A 24,315-nucleotide genomic window follows, 5' to 3' on the forward strand; every position below is an offset into this window, starting at 1 on the left:
TTTGTTTTGTATGCTATTCATTGTGATTGGTCCCTGAGCCCATAGGATGTCATTTTGAAATATATAAAAGCCTCAACCTTTTTTTCTATCTCTGACATCTGTTAAAGGCCAAGAGCAGAGACGCGTTGTTAAACAATATAGAATAATAATAATTATTATTATTAACAACTCCTGCTGTCCTCCAAAAGTAGCTGATTCTCATCCTCACTTCAGCTACACGTAAAGTGGCCACAAAGTGGCGACATCATAACATGAATGTATCCTAGTGGTGAGTGAAAGGAGAAAAACCCCTGAAACGTACTCAGTTATCGACCAAAACGTCTGTGACATTTCTTACTGTAGATATGCCTTATGTGAGTTGAACATTTGATTGTTTACACGAACATAAACAACATTGCCAAACGCTGTAATTTAGATCCGGATATCTCCAGAATTGGATAATAGTAAATCACGTAACCAAGGCGGAAGTTGGTGGTAGAAATTAATCCAACGAAAGGGGGAGTGGTTTCCACTAAATAACCCAGCCACAAAGTGAAATTCCTCAGCCACAAACTCAAAATTGGTTACACAAATGAGATTTCTGGTCTTATTTTAAAGTTATACATACAATTAGGGTTACGGTTATATTCAAAATCAGATTTTAAGAAGATAAATTGTAGAAATAGGCGAGTAAGGACTTTGTGGCTGTGCTAACTAGTGGTGACCAAGGGGGAGTGGGTGCGTACCTACGGTGGGTGTTCATTCTGCTGTTTATTCCTTTTCTGAGGACCCATATGCCTTTGCCTATCCTTGATTTGGATACAACCGACAACCTGGTTGGAGCGTGTGCATTTAGCCTCAATTGCAAGAAAGGTGAGTTCTTGGTGAGCGAAATAAGGTCAGAAATATTTCCATGCTGTTTGCTGCAGTTGCCGGAGCGTTAAGCACAGTTTTAACTTTGTGTTATTGTACTGCGAGGGCAACGAGGCAGTAAGTGTCGAGACAAGCAGGTTCAAACTCGTTACAGGACGTAGCCGTATATTTTCAAAATATTATACTATAGACTAAACTTGGCAGAAATGCGAGGTTTTTACTGTTGCACTTAAGTCAATTTACATTTAACGTAATTTAGCAACGTAAATCTACCAAATGGATCAGGTAACTAGTAACGTTAGACTGAACTAATTTCAAGTGAGAGACAGTCTTAATAGAATCCACAGTAGAGTCACTGGTAGCATGAGTGATTTGTTCCTGCCCCCAACTGAGACAGTTTACTATAGCCCAGAGCAGGATTCCCCAAACTCGGTTCTGGTACCCTCCAAGTGCATGTTTTGCCTTTGCACTACACAGCTGATTCAAATAATCAACGTGATGATGAGTTGGTTATTTGAATCAGCTGTGTAGTACTAGAGCAAAAAATCTACTTGAACCTAGGGGGTCTACAGTAAGCTGTCTCAGTTGGCATATGGCATGCTTAGTGACATGCTATGTCCACTGCAGAATGTGATATTGAGTGCAGCTTGCACTGTATCTCTCTCATTCTGATATTGGTTTGAATAGAATACAGTATTAGTAGTTCATTCTATGAACGCATTCACATTTTTACATAAATGTATAGGCTACCATATGTAAGTGTTGTGTTTTCCTTAACCTTTACATCAGCCAAGCCCAGGGGTAGGTAGGCAGGCATCCCTGTTCCTGGAGTACCGCAGGTACTAATCCGGACGCTTATAAGAAATCCTGCTAAGCCCTCAGACGAACCATCAAACAGACAAAGCGGCAATACAGGACCAATATCGAATCCTACTACACTGGCTCGGATGCTCATCGGACATGGCAGGGCTTGCAAACTTTCACGGATTACAAAGGGGAAACCCAGTCACGAGCTGTCCAGTGTCTATCAAGTCTATCAAACGAGCTAAATACCTACTATGCTCGCTTCGAGTCAAGCAACATTGAACCATGCATGAGATCACCAACTGTTCCGGGTGACTGTGTGATGACTCTATCTGTAGCCTGACCCAGTCTCTAATACCTACATGTTTCAAGCAGACCACCATAGTCCCTGTGCCCAAGAATGCCAAGGTAACCTGTCTAAATGACTATCGCCCCGTAGCATGCACATCTGTAGCCATGAAATGCTTTGAAAGGCTGGTCATGGCTCACATCAACACCATTATCCCAGACAATCTGGACCCATTCCAATTCACATACAGCCCCAACAGATCATAGATGATGCACTGCCCTTTCCCACCTGGACAAACGGAACACCTATGTGAGAATGTTGTTCATTGACTACAGCTCAGCGTTCAACGCCATGGTGCCCTCCAAGCTCATCACTAAGCTAAGGAGCCTGGGACTGAACACCTCCCTCGGCAACTAGATCCTGGACTTCCTGACAGGCCGTCCCCAGGTGGTGACGGAAGGCAACCACACATCCTCCTTGCTGACCCTCAACACGGGGGCCCCTCAGGGGTGCGTGCTTAGTTCCCTCCTGTACTCCCTGTTCACCCACGACTGCATGGCCTCGCACGTTTCCAACACTTAAGTTTGCAGACGACACGACGGTGGTAGGCTTGACCACTGATGATGATGAGACGTCTACAGCACTGCGGTTCGACGTCGTAACTGACTTCAGTGGGCAAATTCTCACCTTCACTGGCATGCTGGAGAAGTGTATGCTTCACTGATGAATCCCGGTTTCAACTGAACCGGGCAGATGGCAGACAGCCTGTGGGCGAGCAGTTTGCTGATGTCAACGTTGTGAATAGTGCCCCATGGTGGGGTTAGGGTATGGGCAGGCATAAGCTATGAACAACGAACACAATTGTATTTTATCGAGGGCAATTTGAATGCACAGAGATACCGAGATGAGATCCTGAGGACCATTGTCGTGCCATTCACCTGTCGCCATCACCTCATGTTTCAGCATGATAATGTACGGCCCCATATCACAAGGATCTGTACACAATTCCTGGAAACTGAAAATGTCCCCGTTTTTTTTCCATGGCCTGCATACTCACCAGACATGTCACCCATTGAGCTTGTTTGGGATGCTCTGGATTGACATGTACAACAGCGTGTTCCAGTTCCCGCCAATATCCAGCAACTTCACACAGCCATTGAAGAGGAGTGGTACAACATTCCACAGGCCATAGTCAACAGCCTGATCAAGTCTGCGAAGATGTGTCGCGCTGCATGAGGAAAATGCTGGTCACACCACATACTGACTGGTTTTCTGATCCACGCCCCTACTTTTTGTTTTGTTTTAAGGTATCTGTGACCAACCGATACATATCTTTATACCCAGTCGTGAAATCCATTGATTAGGGTCTAATGAATACATTTGAATTGACTGATTTCCTTTTATGAACTGTAAAATCTTTGTTGCATGTTGGGTTTATAATTTAAAAAAAAAAATCTATTAATTAAGCCGACCTGAACCACACCATGCTGGCTCTGTTTTCCTGTCACATTGCACGCTTCCAGCAGCTTTGGTGGATGTGTAACCAGGCCAGCCCAGTATAGCTTGGTTCAGCCCTATAGTGCAATTCAGGCATGAGTTAAGAAACAAGGCAATCTATGTGTGCAAGCGTTTCTGTCAATGGACATGTCATATTTTTAATCACCTCCCTCTAGGATGCTTCTTCCTTCTTTGCAGTAGAAAAGGAGGTAGTGTGTCTTTCCCAGGCTTTTTGAACCTATAGACAACTGGGTTCAAACCTAAAGGGGTTCTAGGGGTCCTTTGATCTCCTGCGAGGGAGTTGTTCTTACTCACTGTTCCAAATGTTTAAATGTGTCAGGGAGTAGAAGTCCTCTTGGAATGTATCAGGCCTCTGTTGCTGTGGTAAAATAACTTGGCTAAAAGACATGGTAAAACCCTGTCTGTCTATAGCAAACAAAATGTTCGCTGCAGTAGATCACTTACATAATCCATTATTCAATTCTTCTTTACAGTGCCTTCAGAAATTATTCATACCCTTTGACTTTTTCCACATTTTGTTACAATATGGCATTCTAAAATGGATTTAAAAAAACATGTCCTCAGCAATCTAAACACAATACCGCATAATGACAAAGCAAAAACAGGTTTTTAGAAAATGTTGATAATACTTATTTACGTAAGTATTCATACCCTTTGCTATGAGACTTAATTAAGCTCAGGTGCATCCTGTTTCCATTGATTATCCTTGATGTTTCTACAATCTGGAGTCAACCTGTGGTATATGAGGTCCCACAGTTGACAGTGCATTTCAGAGCAAAAACCAAGCCATATGGTTGAAGAATTGTCCGTAGAGATCCGAGAGAGTATTGTGTCGAGGTGCAGATCTTGGGAAGGGTACCAAAAAATGTCTGCAGCATTGAAGGTTCCCAAGCACAGTGGCCTCCATTTTTAAATTGTAGAAGTTTGGAACCACAAAGACTTTTCCTAGAGCTGGCCGCCTGGCCAAACTGAGCAATCAGAGGAGAAGGGCCTTGGTCAGGGAGGTGAACAAAATCCCGACTGGTCCGAGCTCCAGAATTCCTCTGTATAGATGGGAGAACCTTCCAGAAGGACAACCATCTCTGCAGCACTCCACCAATCAGGCCTTTATGGTAGAGTGGCCAGATGGAAGCCACTCCTCAGTAAAAGGCACAACAGCCCGCTTGGAGTTTTAAAAGGCACAACAGCCCGCTTGGAGTTTGCCAAAAGGCACCTCTGGTCTGATAAAACCAAGATAAGATTAGCCTGAACTCTTTGGCCTGAATGCCAAGTAAAAGCTGGCACCATCCCTACGGTGAAGCATGGTGGTGCCAGCATCACGCTGTGGGGATGTTTTTCAGGGACTGGGAGACTAGTCAGGATCGAGGGAAAGATGAACGGAGCAAAGTACAGAGATCCTTGATGAAAACCTGCTCCAGAGCTCTCAGGACCTCAGACTGGGGCAAAGGTTCACCTTCCAACAGGACAACGACAACGAAGCACACAGCCAAGACAAGGCAGGAGTGGCTTCGGGACAAGTTTCTGAATGTTCTTGAGTGTCCCAGCCACAGCCCGGACTTGAACCCGATCTAACATTTCTGGAGAGACCTGAAAATAGCTGTGCAGCAACGCTCCCCATCCAACCTGACAGAGCTTGAGAGGTTCTGCTGAGAAGAATGGGAGAAACTCCCCAAATACAGGTGTGCCAAGCTTATAACATCATACCCAAGAAGACTCGAGGCTGTAATCGTTGCCAAAGGTGCTCAACAAAGTACTGAGTAAAGGGTCTGAATAATTATGTAAATGTGATATTTCAGTTTTTTATGTTTAAATTGGCAAACATTTCTAAATCTGTTTTTGCTTTGTCATTATGGGGTATTGGGTTTAAAAGGGGGGGGGGGGACAGTTGAATCAATTTTAGAACCTGACAAAGTGTGGAAAAGGGCAAAGGGTCTGAATACTTTCCGAAGGCATGGTATACAGTGAGGGAAAAAAGTATTTGATCCCCTGCTGATTTTTGTACGTTTGCCCACTGACAAAGAAATGATTAGTCTATAATTTTAATGGTAGATTTATTTGAACAGTGAGAGACAGAATAACAACAATAAAATCCAGAAAAATGCATGTCAAAAATTTTATAAATTGATTTGCATTTTAATGAGGGAAATAAGTATTTGACCCCCCCTCTTAATCAGAAAGATGTCTGGCTCCCAGGTGTCTTTTATACAGGTAACGAGCTGAGATTAGGAGCACACTCTTAAAGGGAGTGCTCCTAATCTGTTTGTTACCTGTATAAAAGACACCTGTCCACAGAAGCAATCAATCAATCAGATTCCAAACTCTCCACCATGGCCAAGACCAAAGAGCTCTCCAAGGATGTCAGGGACAAGATTGTAGACCTACACAAGGTAGAAATGGGCTAAAAGACCATCGCCAAGCAGCTTGGTGAGAAGGTGACAACAGTTGGTGCGACTATTCGCAAATGGAGGAAATACAAAATAACTATCAATCTCCCTCGGCCTGGGGCTCCATGCAAGATCTCACCTCGTGGAGTTGCAATGATCATGAGAACGGTGAGGAATCAGCCCAGACTACACGGGAGGATCTTGTTAATGATCTCAAGGCAGCTGGGACCATAGTCACCAAGAAAACAATTGGTAACACACTACGCCGTGAAGGACTGAAATCCTGCAGCACCCGCAAGGTCCCCCAGCTCAGGAAAGCACATACATGCCCGTCTGAAGTTTGCCAATGAACATCTGAATGATTCAGAGGACAACTGGGTGAAAGTGTTGTGGTCAGATGAGACCAAAATGGAGCTCTTTGGCATCAACTCAACTCGCCGTGTTTGGAGGAGGAGGAATGCTGCCTATGACCCCAAAAACACCATCCCCACCATCAAACATGGAGGTGGAAACATTATGCTTTGGAGGTGTTTTTCGGCTAAGGGGACAGGACAACTTCACCGCATCAAAGGGACGATGGATGGGGCCATGTACCGTCAAATCTTGGGTGAGATCCTCCTTCCCTCAGCCGGGTCATTGAAAATGGGTCGTGGATGGGTATTCCAGCATGACAATGACCCAAAACACACGGCCAAGGCAACAAAGGAGTGGCTCAAGAAGAAGCACATTAAGGTCCTGGAGTGGCCTAGCCAGTTTCCAGACCTTAATCCCATAGAAAATCTGTGGAGGGAGCTGAAGGTTCGAGTTGCCAAACGTCAGCCTCGAAACCTTAATGACTTGGAGAAGATCTGCAAAGAGGAGTGGGACAAAATCCCTCCTGAGATGTGTGCAAACCTGGTGGCCAACTACAAGAAACGTCTGACCTCTGTGATTGCCAACAAGGGTTTTGCCACCAAGTACTAAGTAATGTTTTGCAGAGGGGTCAAATACTATTTCCCTCATTAAAATGCTTATCAATTTATAACATTTTTGACAAGTGTTTTTTTCTGGATTTTTTTGTTGTTATTCTCTCTCACTGTTCAAATAAATCTACAATTAAAATTATAGACCGATTAATTTCTTTGTCAGTGGGCAAACATACGAAATCAGCAGGGGATCAAATACTTGTTTCCCTCACTGTAAAAGATCAATGTATTTTTTTGGGGTCTTTGGATCTTGTCTCATCGCTGCAACTCCCCAATAAGCTTGGGAAGCGAAGGTCGAGTCATGCATCCTCCGAAGCATGACCCGCCAAACCGCGCTTCTTAACACCCGCCCGCTTAACCCGGAAGCCAGCTGCAACAATGTGTCGGAGGAAACACCGTCCACCTAACGACCGAGGACAGCCTGCAGGCCCCCAGCCCACCACAAGGTCGCTGGAGTGCGATGAGCCAAGTAAAGCCACCCCCCCAGTCAAACCCTCCCTTAACCCGGACGATGCAGGGCCAATTGTGCGCCGCCCTATGGGACTCCCGATCACGGCCAGTTGTGATACAGCCTGGGATCGGACCGGGGTCTGTAGTGACGCCTCTAGCACTGCAAGTCAGTACCTTAGACCGAAGCACCACTCGGGAGGCCCCGGCACAATTTAGTTTCTTTTTTTTGAAGGTGAATCGTAAATAAGCACATATTTTGGTACTCTTCCAATTGTGGCCACGTCCAAGGTACAATAGCTACTGACTGGACTGAACAGGCAAAAGCAATATGATGAATCACCCAACTTGCAACTTTTCATTGGTCACCTATCCAGTCTTTTCAGGCCAGTGGTTTCAGTCAGTCAGAGGAACTTGTCATTTTTCTTAGTATGACCCTCACCTGACGATATTGGAATCACTAGGAGTGCTGCATCTTTCAACAACCTTTTTAAGATGCCTCCCTTGATTTTTGTTAAGGTTATATTTCATCCTTTCTTTTACAGAAACCTGTGAGTGTCCCTGTTTTTTAAATATTTTTTTTAAATAAACATCTGACACCTTGGTTTTAATTTAATCCTCTTTTGAATGTTTGTTTTTCTTTCATTTAAGTCAGTCGGGAGCCTGCGCTCTGCCTTGGCGATAGTCTGGCACACACAGCTGGGTGCCGTTGTTTGAACAGAGTTAGTAACCTGAGGCTAGGATTTATTAAAGACAAATACCAGCTTGTCTTTCAGAAGTATTTATTTCCTGATTTCATTACGGTTGTGACTTTCTCCTTTCTTTAGCTTTAAGCTCTTTCCTAGTTGCCCTCCCCTCGTTTGTTAATCCTTTATCATTGAAACCTCTTCTTTATTCTCTCTCTTGTTTCTCTCCCTCTCTCATGTCTCAGGGTCGTTTTGTGGCTTGGCCATAGAGATGACCAGGCTGTGACGGGTGGGTTTTCTCTCTGTCTGTGGACCAACCCTGGCATGGCTACTGCTAGGAAGAGTAAGTACCCTTTTTCTATTATATTGTTGTATAGACTCTTGTCCCTTCTCTCCTGTTATGTGGTTTTAAATGCAATAATGGGTATTTCTAAAATGTCTTTCAATTCAAAACACAGTGCATCTCTCATATGTCTCAATGTGTTCAAGGTATGAAATTAGTTATTTTCAAATGCAATATCTTTTTGGGCATAGTTGTGGCCAATTTTTCAGTTGACAGATTCTTATAATTATGTTCTGGCCCCCTGACCATCCGCGCCGACCAAAAATTGGCTCACTGCTGAATCTAGTTGCCTACTCTTGCCAACGTCTTTCGGTGGCTAAAAACGCATATGGTTACAGAGCATTATGGGTACTGTAGTATATCATGCTTTATTACCTAAGCTTCTTCTTCTTCCACATGAACCCTGTCCAGAAACCACTCCTATAGCAGGGTCCCAAACTGGCAGCCTGCTGCCCGAATTTGGTCCGCGGATGGTTTTTAAATTTTCTTATCATTGTTGGACATAACAGTATTTTAACACCAGGAAATCAGCTCCAAATGATTTTATTCCCACGCATAGAGAGACACGTGATTGTATACAAATGTAAGCAAGGTTTGAAATGATTCTGTTTTAGTCAAACATTATATCTATTTGGGTTTCTTGCGGTCAATTTGCAGTCTACAATTATTTGTGATTATGTTCCGGCCCCCTGACCATCCGCTCAAGAAAAAATCGTTCCACGGCTGAATCTAGTTGATGATCCCTAACCTATAGCCTCCCAAGGGTTGGTAGACATTGTTGATGTCTGGATCAGGTTTCCATCAGTCTTCATAGAACTCTCCAGCCTCTCCCTCCTACTTTCACACCTCTCAAAGCCAGTGGCGGCAGGTAGCCTAGCGGTTAGAGCGTTGGTCCAGTAACCGGAAGGTGTCAAATCTTGTCTGCCCTAGTCCAAGGCACTAGACCCTAATTCCTCCAGGGTTGCTGTTGATAATGGCAGACCCTGGGCTGGGACCCCACTCTCTGAGGGTGTTTCAGGGAGAGTGGGATATGCTAGAAATCTCATTTCCAATTCACACGTGTATCACTTCACTCAAGTTTGCTATCAAACAGGGAGCCTACAAAAATAAGGCTTTCCTCTCTTCCTTTCTCTCTCCCCCACTCTTCCTCGCCTCTCTCCCCCTCCTCACTATGTTATAACATCACTACAGTATACAAATGCTTACTTAGTAAGTGTGTGTAATTTAAAGAAGAGATGGGTGGGAAGGGTACAGGAAACCCCATTGCAAGATGAGAATAAGACCTGGCAATCCAACCCCGACATGGCAATGTTTATGTATACAATGTCTTTGTTTACAATGCACACATACTACAGCTTATTCTCCTGAACTAGAAGCATCAATTCAGTCTTTGGAAGAATGCATTTTTAGGGGAAACATGGGCAAAAACACAATGTGGACTTGTTTGAATTGAGTCTGAAGTGTGTGTGACTCAGTGTGAACGAATATGTTGCACATGACAGATAAGCAGGAAGTGTTCAGGGAGCCTCATAGAAACACAGCAAGAGAACAGCACCTGGGAGACTGACTAAAAGTGACTCAACTCTTTTTTTTTTTTTCTTTTTTTTCCCACTATCATTAATACGTCTCTTTTTCCCCCCCCAGTGGAGATTGGAGGCTTTGTTTCTGCACACAAAGCACTCTCCTCTCCCTGGGTCTTTGTTCTCACTTTAATTAGGCTGCTGAATGAGAGTGTAGATTTACATCTTGTTTTCACTTGAATGTATTTTTCATGTGTCTGGGATGTAGCCGCTTTCACAGGGAACGAGAGAGCAAAAGCGTGGGGTGTGTGTGTGTGTGTGTGTTTAATTTGGTCCTTGGGGAGAAAGAAAGAGAGCAAGGGGTGGAAGAGGGAACAGAACTTGGAGATACAAGCCTAATTGAGTCTGTTACCATGGTTATCAGACAAGTTAGTGATAGATCTTTGTTTAAAGTGTTGTGCAGTGCCGAGCACTGACCCGCCTGGGGGGACGGGACATGCAGAGAAAGAGACGCAGACAATAGACACGAGACAAAGATGGAGGGGATAGTGAAAGGACAGGTTAGAGAGGGAGAGAGCGAGGTAGACACAGTCATCTAATATACAACAGGGGCTAGGAGAGAAACGATGATCCAGACCGACAGATGTAGAGTGAGAGAGTGTGGAAAAAGATAGCAAAATTATGACTACCAGACAGAAGCCAGCTCCTGTACTATGGACTGCACTGTAGTCTATGTAACAGGCCTTGGATGTTCAGCAGCTAAGAGACCTGGGTTCAAATAGTGTGTATATGTTTGTTTTTGTTTTTTTCAAAACACTTCAGCCGCACTTGACTGAGTTTGCCTGGCACTATGGAATCAATGAAATAGTCTCAAAAGTACAAAGGGCTGCCCACCTGACTATAAAAAATAGGCTCAATCTAATGCTTCCAAGTATTTAAAAGAATACCAATACTATTTGAACCCAAGCCTGGTATCGAGCCAGCACAGTGTCCAGTTCACTGTCTGGGCTAGTGTCCAGAGAATGTGGATTAACGAACGGTCTTGTTTGAAAGGCTGTGGATCTCTCTCAGCATTGTCTGAATCCACAAATCCTCTCAACTAGTGTAGCATAGTAGGTAGTCTTCAGACTGGAGTGGACACAGATATACTCCGGCTCACATCAGGGCTCTAAAGTGTGATCAGATTGCGGCAGCGCTGTGCGGCTATGGAAAAAAAAATAAAAAAAATCTCCCAGACTGTTGTTTCCGAGTGCCCTAGAGAAACAAGCGAGTGCCGATTTGGTTGCACCATTGCAATGAAAACGGATCTGACCCATATTACCAACGCGATATGGGTCAGATCTTTTGGTATTCAAAGTCGGTGTCGATGGGGTCGGCAAAATTAATTTATTTTATATACTGTACATTAGTTGTTGGAGTAAACTGAGAATATTGCCTGGCTAGCCATCCACATCGCTCAGGCCGACTGACTTTTCTTCTCCACGATGAGTCTGGATTTTCCTCCCTCCCCGGCGATGTCTTCGCGTTCTAGAAATTCTGGCCTAAATCTATGGCAAGTCTTGAAAATGGCTGTCTAGCAATGATAAACAACCAACTTCAAAAAGCTTAAAATTTTTTTAAAGAGTAATGGGCAAATATTGTACACTCCCGGTTTGCAGAGCTCTTAGACTTACCCAGAAAGACTCACAGCTGTGAATAGTGATTCTAGCATGTATTGAGGGGTTTGAATACTTATCTAATCAAGATCTATTAGTCTTTTCATTTCCATTTTAAAAAAGTTCACATTTTTCTTCCACTTTGACATTAGTATTTTGTGTAGATTGTTCACAGAATTGAAATTAAATCCATTTAAATCCCACTTTAACACAACAAAATGTAAGGAAAAAGGGGTGTGAATACTTTCTGAAGGCACTGGTATGCAACTGTAAAGTTGATTTAAGTTCAAGGTTTATATTTCCTCCTCATATCTTTTTTATATAATTTTAATCTAAACAGCCATACACTGCCTAATGAAATTCTGACTCACAATGTTATTAAATAAATACAATCACAGTGCCTGTGACTCCTAAACTCTTATCTTCTTGACCCAGATAGGATTAACCCAAGCAAGGCAATGGAAATAAATGCTGTAGATACACATCACTCTTTTTAAAGGGAAATCAACTAAGATAAAAATGTTGATGAATATGATGATACTGTGACAATGTATCCCAGAGGGAGAGTCAAGGTACAGCATTTCAAAAGATCAGTGATCTAATGTGTTCCACAAGGCATTCAAACAAACCTGGACTCTGTCCCAAATGGCACCCTATTCCTTATATAGTGCACTAGTTTTGACCAAAGCCATGAGAGACAGTGGTAGAGATCTATTATATCAGTATCTTCTATAATACAATTTTGTCTGTTCCTTCTTCAAATGTTGTGACAGGTGGTTTCCTTTTAAATGTCCAATTTATGAACGTTTAATGGACAATAAAGTTGTTTCTTATGACTGTAGGGCATTCTACAGTATTAGATAAGGGATAGGCCTTTTCTTTATTACTCTTTACCTCATATCAAATCCTCAATCTTCTTCCTGAAAAATGTGTTTTCCTTCCATGATTACAAATATATTTTGTTACTATTGCTTTTAAGAGTGATCACAGACATTTTGATGAGGCATTCAAGTGGCTGAAATTAAGTCGATTTACACTCAAAGTGCAAGATGCCATGTTCTTCTCCCTTTGATTTCTTTCCAGCTTATTTTTTGTGATTTTCTTAGATTTTTGTTGTTATAGCCACAAACCACTCATTGCTGAGTGTCACTGGCATAAGAATGTTGTTCCCATTGGAAACTGTTGTACCAGAGTCCCTTACCGTGTGTGTGTGTGTGTAACAATTAAGTTAGTTGCTCTCTCCCTCTTCAGGCTCCGCAGCGAAGGCGGGAGGTGTTGGTTTCTCAGAAGAGCCAGCCACCGCTGCCACCGGCACTCCGTCCCATGTCCACTTTGATGAGAAGCTCCACGACTCTGTCGTCATGGTGATCCCTCAGCCTGACGGGAACTTTATGGTCAAGGTGGGTTTGGGTTTTGGATTAACCTGTTATGGCTAGGGGGCAGTATTTTCACGGCTGGATAAAAAACGTACCCGATTTAATCTGGTTACTACTCCTGCCCAGTAACTAGAATATACATATAATTATTGGCTTTGGATAGAAAACACCCTAAAGTTTCTAAAACTGTTTGAATGGTGTCTGTGAGTGGTGTCTGTGAGTATAACAGAACTCATATGGCAGGCAAAAACCTGAGAAGATTTCATGCAGGAAGTGGCCTGTCTGACAAGGTGTCGTTCTTCTTGTCTCTGTTTATTGAAGAGTGAGGATCTTAGCTGTCCCGTGACACTTCCTACGGCTGCCATAGGCTCTCAGAAGGCGGAAAAATGCTGAATCGTGGCTTTGCAGGCTCTGGCTGAAAAAAAAGTAGCGTGTTTGGGTAGTGGCTGGTTACAGTACTGTGAGACTCAGGCTCGTGCCCGCGTCGACCGAAAGCTGTGTTTTCTTTCCTCTGTTTAGCTAAATGGACATTCCCGGTCGGAATATTATCGCTTTTTTACGAGAAAAATGGCATAAAAATGGATTTTAAACAGCGGTTGACATGCTTCGAAGTACGGTAATGGAATATTTAGATTTTTTTTGTCACGAATTGTGCCATGCGCGCGACCCTGATTTACCATTTCGGATAGTGTCTGGGACGCACGAACAAAACGCCGCTATTCGGATATAACGATGGATTATTTTGGACCAAACCAACATTTGTTATTGAAGTAGCAGTCCTGGGAGTGCATTCTGACGAAGACAACAAAAGGTAATCAAACTTTTATAATAGTAAATCTGATATTGGTGAGTGCTAAACTTGACGGGTGTCTAAATAGCTAGCCCGTGATGGCTGGGCTATGTACTTAGAATATTGCAAAATGTGCTTTCACCAAAAAGCTATTTTAAAATCGGACATATCAAGTGCATAGAGGAGTTCTGTATCTATAATTCTTAAAATAATTGTTATGCTTTTTGTGAACGTTTATCGTGAGTAATTTAGTAAATTGTTAGCAAATTCCCCGGAAGTTTGTGGGGGGTATGCTAGTTCTGAACGTCACATGCTAATGTAAAAAGCTGTTTTTTGATATAAATATGAACTTGATTGAACAAAACATGCATGTATTGTATAACATAATGTCCTAGGTGTGTCATCTGATGAAGATCATCAAAGGTTAGTGCTGCATTTAGCTGTCTTCTGGGTTTTTGTGACATTATATGCTAGCTTGAAAAATGGGTGTCTGATTATTTCTGGCTTGGTACTCTGCTGACATAATCTAATGTTTTGCTTTCGCTGTAAAGCCTTTTTGAAATCGGACAGTGTGGTTAGATAAAGGAGAGTCTTGTCTTTAAAATGGTGTAAAATAGTCATATGCTTGAAAAATTGAAGTTTTGGGATTTGAGGAATTTGTAATTCGCGCCACGCCTATCATTGGATATTGGAGCAGGTGTTCCGCTAGCGGAACGTCTAGATGTAAGAGGTTAAATAATTTAACGTCTGACATAAAAATGATCATAATACCCTACATAATACCCTACAATACTACACCGCTCGTGTCGCGTGTGCGAGCATTGCAAAATAAATGTAGAAATCTATATTATTCAATTATTGCACCCACACTGCTCGCGCGCGTCAGCGAGTGTCTGCGTTGCCAAGGGCTAAAATAAAGTCAGTTCTATTTGTGACGCTGAACGCGGTGCAAGTCTCGCCTCTCCCATCTCCTCATTGGTTTATAGAAGCAGGTACCCACGTGCCATCTCCTCATTGGTTATACCCATGTGGGTGAATGAAAGATGAACGAGTTCAGTGGCGGTAAGGCATCTAATTTATGAAAGTTGCCAATCGTAATATAAAGTCGAGAAGAAAAAGCCTGGAAGGAAGAGGGATGACTAGAAACGATTCGGTTGACCGTTTTATGTGTGGATTAATTGTCGGAGTAGAGGATCTTGTGCATTTCAGGTAATATAACCACTCGATGTTTATATCCCAGGACAAATTAGCTAGCAACAGCAAGCTAGCTAAATTGCAATAAATGTTTAATGCTTTTGGACCTGTCCCCAAATTAATGTAATTGGTTCAGAGTTTTTGATATTTTAACCTGCGTGTCGTGATCGTGTTTGGTGTGGGGGGGACAAAATATATTTATGCGCGATGGCGCACGTGCGCAGCCGGTTTGGGTTCCGTGTAAGAGTTATCAAAACGGCACACCCAGAGAGCTAGGATTCTCCTAAACTTTTCCCCTTAATCTCCAGTGGTCGCCCAGCCGTCGTTTTCTTGAAGTCAGTACAGTCAGTGTTGCCATTTTGAACTATGAGGTGAACCTTTTTTATAGGGTTGCAAAATTCCAGCAACTTTCAATAAATTCCCTGGTTTACTAGAAGTCTTTGTTGGAGGATTCTGGATTTCCTGCTTATTCTCTCCTTATTCCTTGAATCCTCCAACCAGGATTTTGGGATAACCAGGGAATTTATTAAAAGTTCCTGAATTTTGCATCCCTAAACCTGTATGACAACTAAGGGGAGGAGGCGAGTTTCTCTCTCATCTCTGCTAATCTCCTGTATCTGTTCTGAAGATTCAGTTACAACTATGCCAGTCCTCTCCCCTCCTGTTTACCAGAGGATGACTGTGGATCAGAGAACCCCCTGTACTCTTTGCAGCATAGCACTGTAGTCGTGGGCGTGTAGTGTGACTGTGCTGCGGTTCTGACGGCCCTTTGATTCTGCTGCCCCGGTGTGGGAAGTGAGGTCCACCAGACAGACGACAGCGGTGAATGTGCCGTGTGTCTGAAGTTCTCTGCTGCCTCCTTGGAACCACTGGGTTGCCATGGAAACAGGTGCCGGGTGGGGGTAACCTAACGTAGCCAGAGCCGCTCCTGGCAACGGGCTTGTTTAAATCAGATGTGGTGGGATGTAGTCAGTGTGTGGGATGGCTGGAGACAGACGGTATGCTGCAGAGCTATTCAATCAAAGCACTGGGTTTTTGTGTTTCTTTCGCGGTTTTCTCCCTCGTTGTTTGACACGGCCAGAGGGTCATGTGAGGCTAGTTTGACACGGCCAGAGGGTCATGTGAGGCTAGTTTGACACGGCCAGAGGGTCATGTGAGGCTAGTTTGACACGGCCAGAGGGTCATGTGAGGCTAGTTTGACACGGCCAGAGGGTCATGTGAGGCTAGTTTGACACGGCCAGAGGGTCATGTGAGGCTAGTTTGACACGGCCAGAGGGTCATGTGAGGCTAGTTTGACACGGCCAGAGGGTCATGTGAGTCTAGTTTGACACGGCCAGAGGGTCATGTGAGGCTAGTTTGACACGGCCAGAGGGTCATGTGAGGCTAGTTTGACACGGCCAGAGGGTCATGTGAGGCTTGTTTGACACGGCCAGAGGGTCATGTGAGGCTAGTTTGACACGGCCAGAGGGTCATGTGAGGCTAGTTTGACACGGCCAGAGGGTCATGTGAGGCTAGTTTGACACGGCCAGAGGGTCATGTGAGGCTAGTTTGACACGGCCAGAGGGTCATGTGAGGCTAGTTTGACACGGCCAGAGGGTCATGTGAGGCTAGTTTGACACGGCCAGAGGGTCATGTGAGGCTAGTTTGACACGGCCAGAGGGTCATGTGAGGCTAGTTTGACACGGCCAGAGGGTCATGTGAGGCTAGTTTGACACGGCCAGAGGGTCATGTGAGGCTAGTTTGACACGGCCAGAGGGTCATGTGAGGCTAGTTTGACACGGCCAGAGGGTCATGTGAGGCTAGTTTGACACGGCCAGAGGGTCATGTGAGGCTAGTTTGACACGGCCAGAGGGTCATGTGAGGCTAGTTTGACACGGCCAGAGGGTCATGTGAGGCTAGTTTGACACGGCCAGAGGGTCATGTGAGGCTAGTTTGACACGGCCAGAGGGTCATGTGAGGCTAGTTTGACACGGCCAGAGGGTCATGTGAGGCTAGTTTGACACGGCCAGAGGGTCATGTGAGGCTAGTTTGACACGGCCAGAGGGTTATCCTTTGGCCCCTTCATTTCGCTCGCTCGCTCTCCCTTTCTTTTGCTCTCGTTTTCTCTCTAAATCTTTTTCTTGCGCTCGCTCGCTCTCTCTCTCCCTCTATCTCTTCTCTTGCAGCTTTTTTGCTTGCTCTCCATCTCCCCCCATCATGCCCTTTTTCCATCTTCACACTTTTATTTATATATCTGTCAGGTTGGTTTCCTGAAGACCCAGCACAAGTATGAGATTGTCTTCACCCTCCCAGAGGTTCGATCACTGGGGAAGGACGCGGCTCCAGCTCCAGTACCCAACCCCCATATCCGCATCACCGATATCACTCCTGTACCAGAGGGTATGTCTGAGTCTTGCTCAACTCCGCCTCAGCCCTATTCTCTGTCCTCTCCTTCGACCTAACCCCAGTCCCAGCTACCTCACCCCAGCCCATGCTTCAGCCTTGCCATAGCCATCAGCCCCAGTTCCAGGTCATCGTATACAGCCTTTGCCCTATAGCGAGACCTACGCTACCATTCAAATGTTCGGGGTCACTTAGAAATGTCCTTGTTTTCGAAAGAAAAGCTCATGTTTTGTCCATTTTAAAATAACGACTGTGGGATGCTGGCCTTCCAGGCAGAGTTCCTCTGTCCAGTGTCTGTTCTTTTGCCCATCTTAATCTTTTCTTTTTATTGGCCAGTCTGAGATATGGCTTTTTCTTTGCAACTCTGCCTAGAAGGCCTCTTCACTGTTGACGTTGAGACTGGTGTTTTGCCGGTACTATTTAATGAAGCTGCCAGTTGAGGACTTGTGAGGCGTCTGTTTTCTCAAACTAGACACTCTAATGTACTTGTCCTCTTGCTCAGTTGTGCACCAGGGCCTCCCACTCCTCCTATTCTGGTTAGAGCCGGTTTGCGCTGTTCTGTGAAGGGAGTAGTACACAGCGTTGTACGAGATCTTCAGTTTCTTGGCAACTCTCGCATAGAATAGCCTTAATTTCTCAGATCAAGAATAGACTGACGAGTTTCACAAGAAAGTTATTTGTTTCTAGCCATTTTGAGCCTGTAATCGAACCCACAAATGCTGATGCTCCAGATACTCAACTAGTCAGAAGGCCAGTTTTATTGCTTCTTTAATCAGGGAAACAGTTTTCAGCTGTGCCAACATAATTGCAAAAGGTTTTTCTAATGATCAATTAGTCTTTTAAAATGATAAACTTGGATTAGCTAACACAACATGCCATTGGAACACGGAGTGATGGTTGCTGATAATGGGCCTATGTAGATATTCCATAAAAAAATCTGCCGTTTCCAACTACAATAGTAATTTACAACATTTAACAATATCTACACTGTATTTCTGATCATTTTATGTTATTTTACTAGACAAAAAATGTGCTTTTTTTCAAAAACAAGGACATTTCTAAGTGACCCCAAACATTTGAACGGTAGTGTAATCCTAACCCTTTTTAAGTTCCACTGATTTTTGTCCAGTCTCCGGTTGACCAAACCTTCATCTCAGTCATGTTTTATAGTAGCTGTACATCTCAAATGTACAGGGAAGACTGAAAGTGTGTCGGTCCATGACAGAACCCGAATCAGGAAATGTTGAAATGTTTAACCGTTTTGCTAACATCCCTCAGGGAGTTTCTGGATTTCGTAATGAGGGTTATTACCACTCACTTCAACGCTTCAGTAGTTTGTTCTAGCGTTGAGCTGAGTGAGTTGCTCCATTCCATTACACCATCTGCTAGAAAACCGTGACCTTTTACTTTTATCCCTGTGACCTTTCTGTGACCACTTGGACTGTGTGTGTGTTATTTGTAGTGTTTGCCAGTTGTGTTAATGTGTTTGACCCCAGAGTTTTTCCACTCTGGTTGACATTTTGCTCCCCTGTGTGTGTGTGTGTGTGTGTGTGTGTGTGTTCCCTATCCTTCTGCCTTTTTGCCCTTCTTACCCCCCCTCCCTCTCCTCAGGTGGTCTGAGAGTGACATGTGAGTACATGGCCCACCAGGAGGGGGTGCTGTGTGAGGAGGTGATGCTGGTCAGTGAGAGCCAGGAGGATGTCTGCGTGGGGGTCAAGGTGCACGCCCGCGTCATGGGTAAGACCACAGAGGCCAGCTACATCATAACGCTGGAAGAGCATGATGCGCTCCTATTGATTTTTAAATGAGATCTACTGTTTTCTGGGTGCCCTAGGGTAGATCTAGTCTTACACCCATAACAAAACCAGTGGGGGCATTCCAGGTCGTCTTGTAATCATTAGTCCAACAAAAACAAGTCTCTATTGGACAAATTCGGGTAGCCCCCCCCCCCTCCCCCTCCCCCCCCTGTTTGGTTCCTAGTGAATACACCCCAGATCTCCCAATGCTTGGAGAAGTATAGATTGATCAATATGGAGATTCTGGGTTCGAGTCCAGGCTCTGTCGCTGCGACTGGGAGACCCATGGGGCGGCGCACAATTGGCCCAGCGTCGTCCGGGTTAGGGGTGGGTTTGGCCAGCAGGTGTGTCCATGTCCCATCGGGCACTAGCGACTCCTGTGGCTGGCCGGGCGCAGTGCACGCTGACACCAGTCGCAAGGTGGACAGTGTTTCCTCCGACACATTGGTGCGGCTGGCTTCCGGTTTAAGTGGGCATTGTCAAGAAGCAGTGCGGCTTGGTTGGGTCGTGTTTCGGAGGACGCACGGCTTGACCTTCGCCTCTCCCGAGTCCGTACAGGAGTTGCAGCGATGAGACAAGACAAGACTGCAACTACCAATTGGATACCACAAAATTGGGGAGTAAACAGTGTAATAAATTAGATTGATCAATATGAAACCATTGCATCACTTAACTTCCTTTCCAGTGTGATGCAGTGTACTGTTCCTAAAACTGATATTTTCTGATCAAAACAGATTGTGTTGTGGTATCATGCAGTATATGCTCTGTAGAGGTACAGGTAACTGCCAAAATAAAGGAAACAGAAACATAGTGTCTTAATAGGGTGTTGGGCCCCCACGAGCCAGAACAGCTTCAATGCGCCTTGGCATAGATTCTATAAGTGTTTGGAACTCTATTGGAGGGAGGCGACATCATTATTCCACGAGAAATTCCAGAATTTGGTGTTTTGTTGGTGGTAGAAAACACTGTCTCAGGCACCGCTCCAGAATCTCCCATAAGTGTTCAGTTGGTGACTGAGACGGCCATGACATATGATTTACATCGTTTTCATGCTCAACAAACCATTCAGTGACCACTAGTGCCCTGTGGATGGGGGCATTGTCGTCCGATGGGGGTATTGTCGTTATGGCCAAAATAATCGTCTGCCCAGCATTTTATACATGGTCCTAAGCATGATGGGATGTTAATTGCTTAGTTAACTCAGGAACCACACCTGTGTGGAAGCACTTGCTTTCAATACACTTTGTGTCCCTCATTTACTCGTGTTAACATTATTTTGGCAGTTACCTGTAGTTCCTTCATTATTAATACACAACAGTACTGAAAACCAACCGCCTCTTCTAATAGAATTTCTAGAAGTATTAGTTTAGTTCTGTTGTAGCCATCTTGTCATTGTCTTCTCAAAGCACAACAAGGCAATGCTGTAGTGTTGTTCACTTGAGTAACAAACAGTCTAGCACCTAGGAGACTGGTTGTGAGAATAGATGTCGTAGTGTGCAGCTGCCACCTGCTGGTGAGTGTGAACAGCATGGTTTACATGAAGAGCATCACTGATCACTGCGATGACGTGATCACCTGAATAAAACGAAATGAGTCCCGCATAAGTGGAGAGCTTATGATTTGGTAAAATTATTTTACTGTATCTCGTTCTCTCTTCCTGGCTCTTGAGTTGGAGCCATTTTCTGTCTGCAACCCACTGTGGCTGTACTTGGACTCCGACTGCTTTCACTGTCTGGAAGCTTTGAATAAATTGTGTCATGATGATTCACTTTGGAACCTAACACAAACCCTGTAATTAATTTCCTTTCAACAGGAAATGATTGTATATTTATATATTTATCTATCTGATTTCAGTCATTTATGTATTTTAAATTAGAATAGTGCAAAAAAAAACAACCAAAAGGACTGATTGACAGGCTATTTGTGTCAACTAGGGACAAAAACCACAGTGGTGATCCGAGCTTGAACATCTGTAGGCAGGCAGAGGACGGGAGGGGCTATAGTTGTATGAAAGGGTTCGTGGAGAGGCCGGGAAACAGATCAACCCACAGCTTAATCCCTAAGGCTTTACAGTCTCTCACTCACTCTCTACTTTACCACACTGTAATAGAGCGCACTGGCACTGGTTGGACGTTGTGGACTAAACCATTTCTGAGAGACAGCCTAATGTATTTTTTTTTCTCGCTCTGTCTCTTTCATTTTCTGTTGCTATCTCTCCCTCCTCTTTCTTTCTCTCTCCCTGTTTTCCAGACCGTCACCATGGTACACCCATGTTGTTGGAAGGAGTGCGTTGTGTGGGAGTGGAGCTGGAGTACGACTCTGAACAGAGTGACTGGCAAGGATTTGACTAAACCAGACAATGTGACACACACACACACACACACACACACACACACACACACAAGACCATGCCACACGTATTCAAATACAACATCCACTGTACTTCAAACGGTACCTGACCATTTCAAGATGTTATGGTCTTAAAGGAGGATTCAATTATGAAATGGAAAGAAGTTATTTTAAGTAGTAGTCTGGGTTTTTAATTTTACATTCAGGTCATACTTGGCCGCTCAAACCTGAATTGCAGCACACAACGCATACAAGTAAACCAAAAAAATCTTACCTTACTTGAAAGGTAAAAGAAACAAGCATCAATACTTTTTTTTTTAAAGCAAGTCAAATGTGATCTGATCACTATTGAGCTTCCCTCAACTATACTGAACAAAATATAAACGTAACATTTAACAATTTCAGTTACAGTTCATATAAGGAAATCAGTCAATTGAAATAAATTCATTCGGCCCTAATCTATGGATTTCACATGACTAGAAATAAAGATATGCATCTGTTGGTCACAGATACCTTGTTTAATCAGCTTCTTGATATGCCACACCTGTAGGTGGATGGATTATTTTGGCAAAGGAGAAAATGCTCACTAGGGATGTAAACAAATTTGTGCACAAAATGTAAGCGAAATAAGGTTTTTGTGCGTCTGGAAAATTTCTGTGATCTTTTATTTCAGCTCATGAACCATGCGACCAATTTTATATGTTGTGTTTTTGATATTTTTGTTCAGTATAGTTAACATATCTGAAATGCATCTGTACGAAGTACTGTTAGTACTGCGATGACATGTTATCCAACTGCCCATGCCATTCCACTGCCTGCCATGCCCCCATGTTGTTTAGAATGTGTTTTCTGAGTAAACCTTTAGGGGGCAGCAAAGTTCATGTAATCAATCCAGCCCATTTCACCCAGCCTGACCTCAACTGTACCAATAGGGGGTGACAAAGACCACTAAAATGATCCCTCTCATCTGAATCCAAAGGTGTGGAGGGATTCAAAATGACTTACTTTAAGTAATGTTTTTTAAATTAAAGAATGATACGCTATTAATCAGTCGCAAGTGCCTACGTTGCTGTACAGCTTTTACCATCAACAACTGCCTTCCTTCTATCTATCTATCTATCTATCTATCTATCTATCTATCTATCTATCATCTATCTATCTATCTATCTATCTATCTCTCTATCTATCTATCTATCTCTATCTATCTATCTATCTATCTATCTATCTATCTATCTATCTATCTATCTATCTATCTATCAAGTATCTCCCCTTCAGGAGTTAAAAGAGTATGGACTTGGGGTTTCAAGTGTATATTCAGTGCATTTAGAAAATATTAAAGATAGCTGCCATCGGTACCATTGGTAGTAAATCCACACTCAAATGAGATTGTCTTTAATATATTTGAGGCAACAAGGGGGAAAAAAATACTAAAATTTTGGTTGATTGCCCACCATGAATCTGCCAACAACTAGTAACTCTTACCCTTTATCTACCCCCAAAGCCCTCACCATCCTCTCTGATCACTCATACTCTCATTGCAACCTAATATTTTAGTAGTATAGCTAGTCACTGTTTACTGTCAATAGCTAGTCATTGTAAATCTAAATGTATATTCCGATCAAATAAGAATGTCAAGTATCTAGCATAAAACATATCCGTATTTCACATAGCTAAACGGACAAAGCCCTGTTTTTTTTGGTGTTAACTGTGTTCGGCCTTAATTGAGGAGAACCTGTATATCGTTTGTTTGTTTGTATAATAGGCTCTAATGTCTTAAAGTTATCCCTTGTTGTTATTGTGTCCATACTAAATCCATGCTCCAGGGTACGGGTCAATTCCATTTCGATTCAGGAAGTACATTTGAAATTCCAGTTCTTTTCATTTAGGAAAACGTGGAATTGGAATTCCGTTTACTTTCTGAGTTGACTGGAATGGAAATGTCCGGAACCCTGCCATGCTTCAAAGGTTAGTGAGACAGAGTGTGGATTCAGTTTGGATACAAGGCGATCTTGTCCTTTTGAGTAGAAAAGAGGGTGCACTATTGTTCATTCAGTCAGACTTATCAAAATAATATCCTCAGCCCACATTGTGATGGGCATCATAGCAGGTTTGGGGTCAATTCCATTTAAATTCCAGTCAATTCAGAAAGTAAACCAAAATCCAAATTGTCCTAATTGAAAAGCATTGAAGAGAATTGAAATTTCAGTGTACTTTCTGAATTGACTGAAATTAAAATGGAGTTGACCCCAGCTCTGGTTGTTAGGTCATTGTACTGAGGGGTTACTGTACTAGGGGGGTGTGGCATTTTGTCAGTCGATACACTATACAATACATGTTCCCTCATAGGTGTTTGCTACTATGGTCTCTGTTCGTTTCTTATGCCATAAAACAATGTTTAAGTGCTTATCAAGAAAAACTTCCAGAAGGACTGATTTGAGGTAGAAAGAAGTTGGCGCACTCAACAAAAAGCAGGGATGTATTTATCTTAGCTCACTTTAATCCACTGTATGGGATGTGAACAGGTGGATGTCAAGCTGACAAATCAATGTCAGATTTAAATTTGAAAAAATTGTTGAGTGCTCCAACTTCATTGTACCTCAAATTAGTCATTTTGGAAGTTTAAGCGCTTCTCATGATTTTTGTTATTGTTGTTGAGCACCCTCTCCTTTGTCTGCTGAAGTGTGAACGCCCACCTGGATTAATAAAGTTTGTATTTAATTGTGCTTTTTGTTTTACCATTGCGTAACTCAAGTGATTTTTCTGCTAGAGGCCAGTCCTTGCTGTTACATTGCTGTGTTCTGTTGGATGGAATGGAACTACAGGAACTACAGGACATAAAGCTCTGAGGTGTATGGTGTTTCACATGGGCTGCAGTGGGTATGCTATAGTGGGTAATATTGTTACAGAAACATATTAGGTGTAAAGTTGATTCCGACTGACCCTTTCTCTTAGACCCTTCATCTCT

At 43.4% G+C, this 24,315-nt stretch overlaps 1 protein-coding gene across 1 annotated transcript; it reads left to right on the top strand.

The window, feature by feature from the left end:
* Positions 1-546: 546 nt before the first annotated feature.
* LOC106577840 (adipose-secreted signaling protein) lies at positions 547-24,073 on the top strand. The gene is made up of 6 exons (XM_014156204.3): positions 547-852; positions 8,191-8,288; positions 12,715-12,863; positions 17,064-17,202; positions 18,817-18,942; positions 21,252-24,073. Exons 2-6 carry the CDS (start codon positions 8,270-8,272, stop codon positions 21,350-21,352), a joined length of 534 nt encoding a protein of 177 aa, XP_014011679.1. The 5' UTR covers positions 547-852; positions 8,191-8,269; the 3' UTR covers positions 21,353-24,073.
* The last annotated feature ends 242 nt before the right edge of the window (positions 24,074-24,315 follow it).

The sequence above is a fragment of the Salmo salar genome, chromosome 18 (genome assembly GCF_965601325.2).
Source record: "Salmo salar chromosome 18, fSalSal1, whole genome shotgun sequence".
Lineage (NCBI taxonomy): Eukaryota > Metazoa > Chordata > Actinopteri > Salmoniformes > Salmonidae > Salmo > Salmo salar.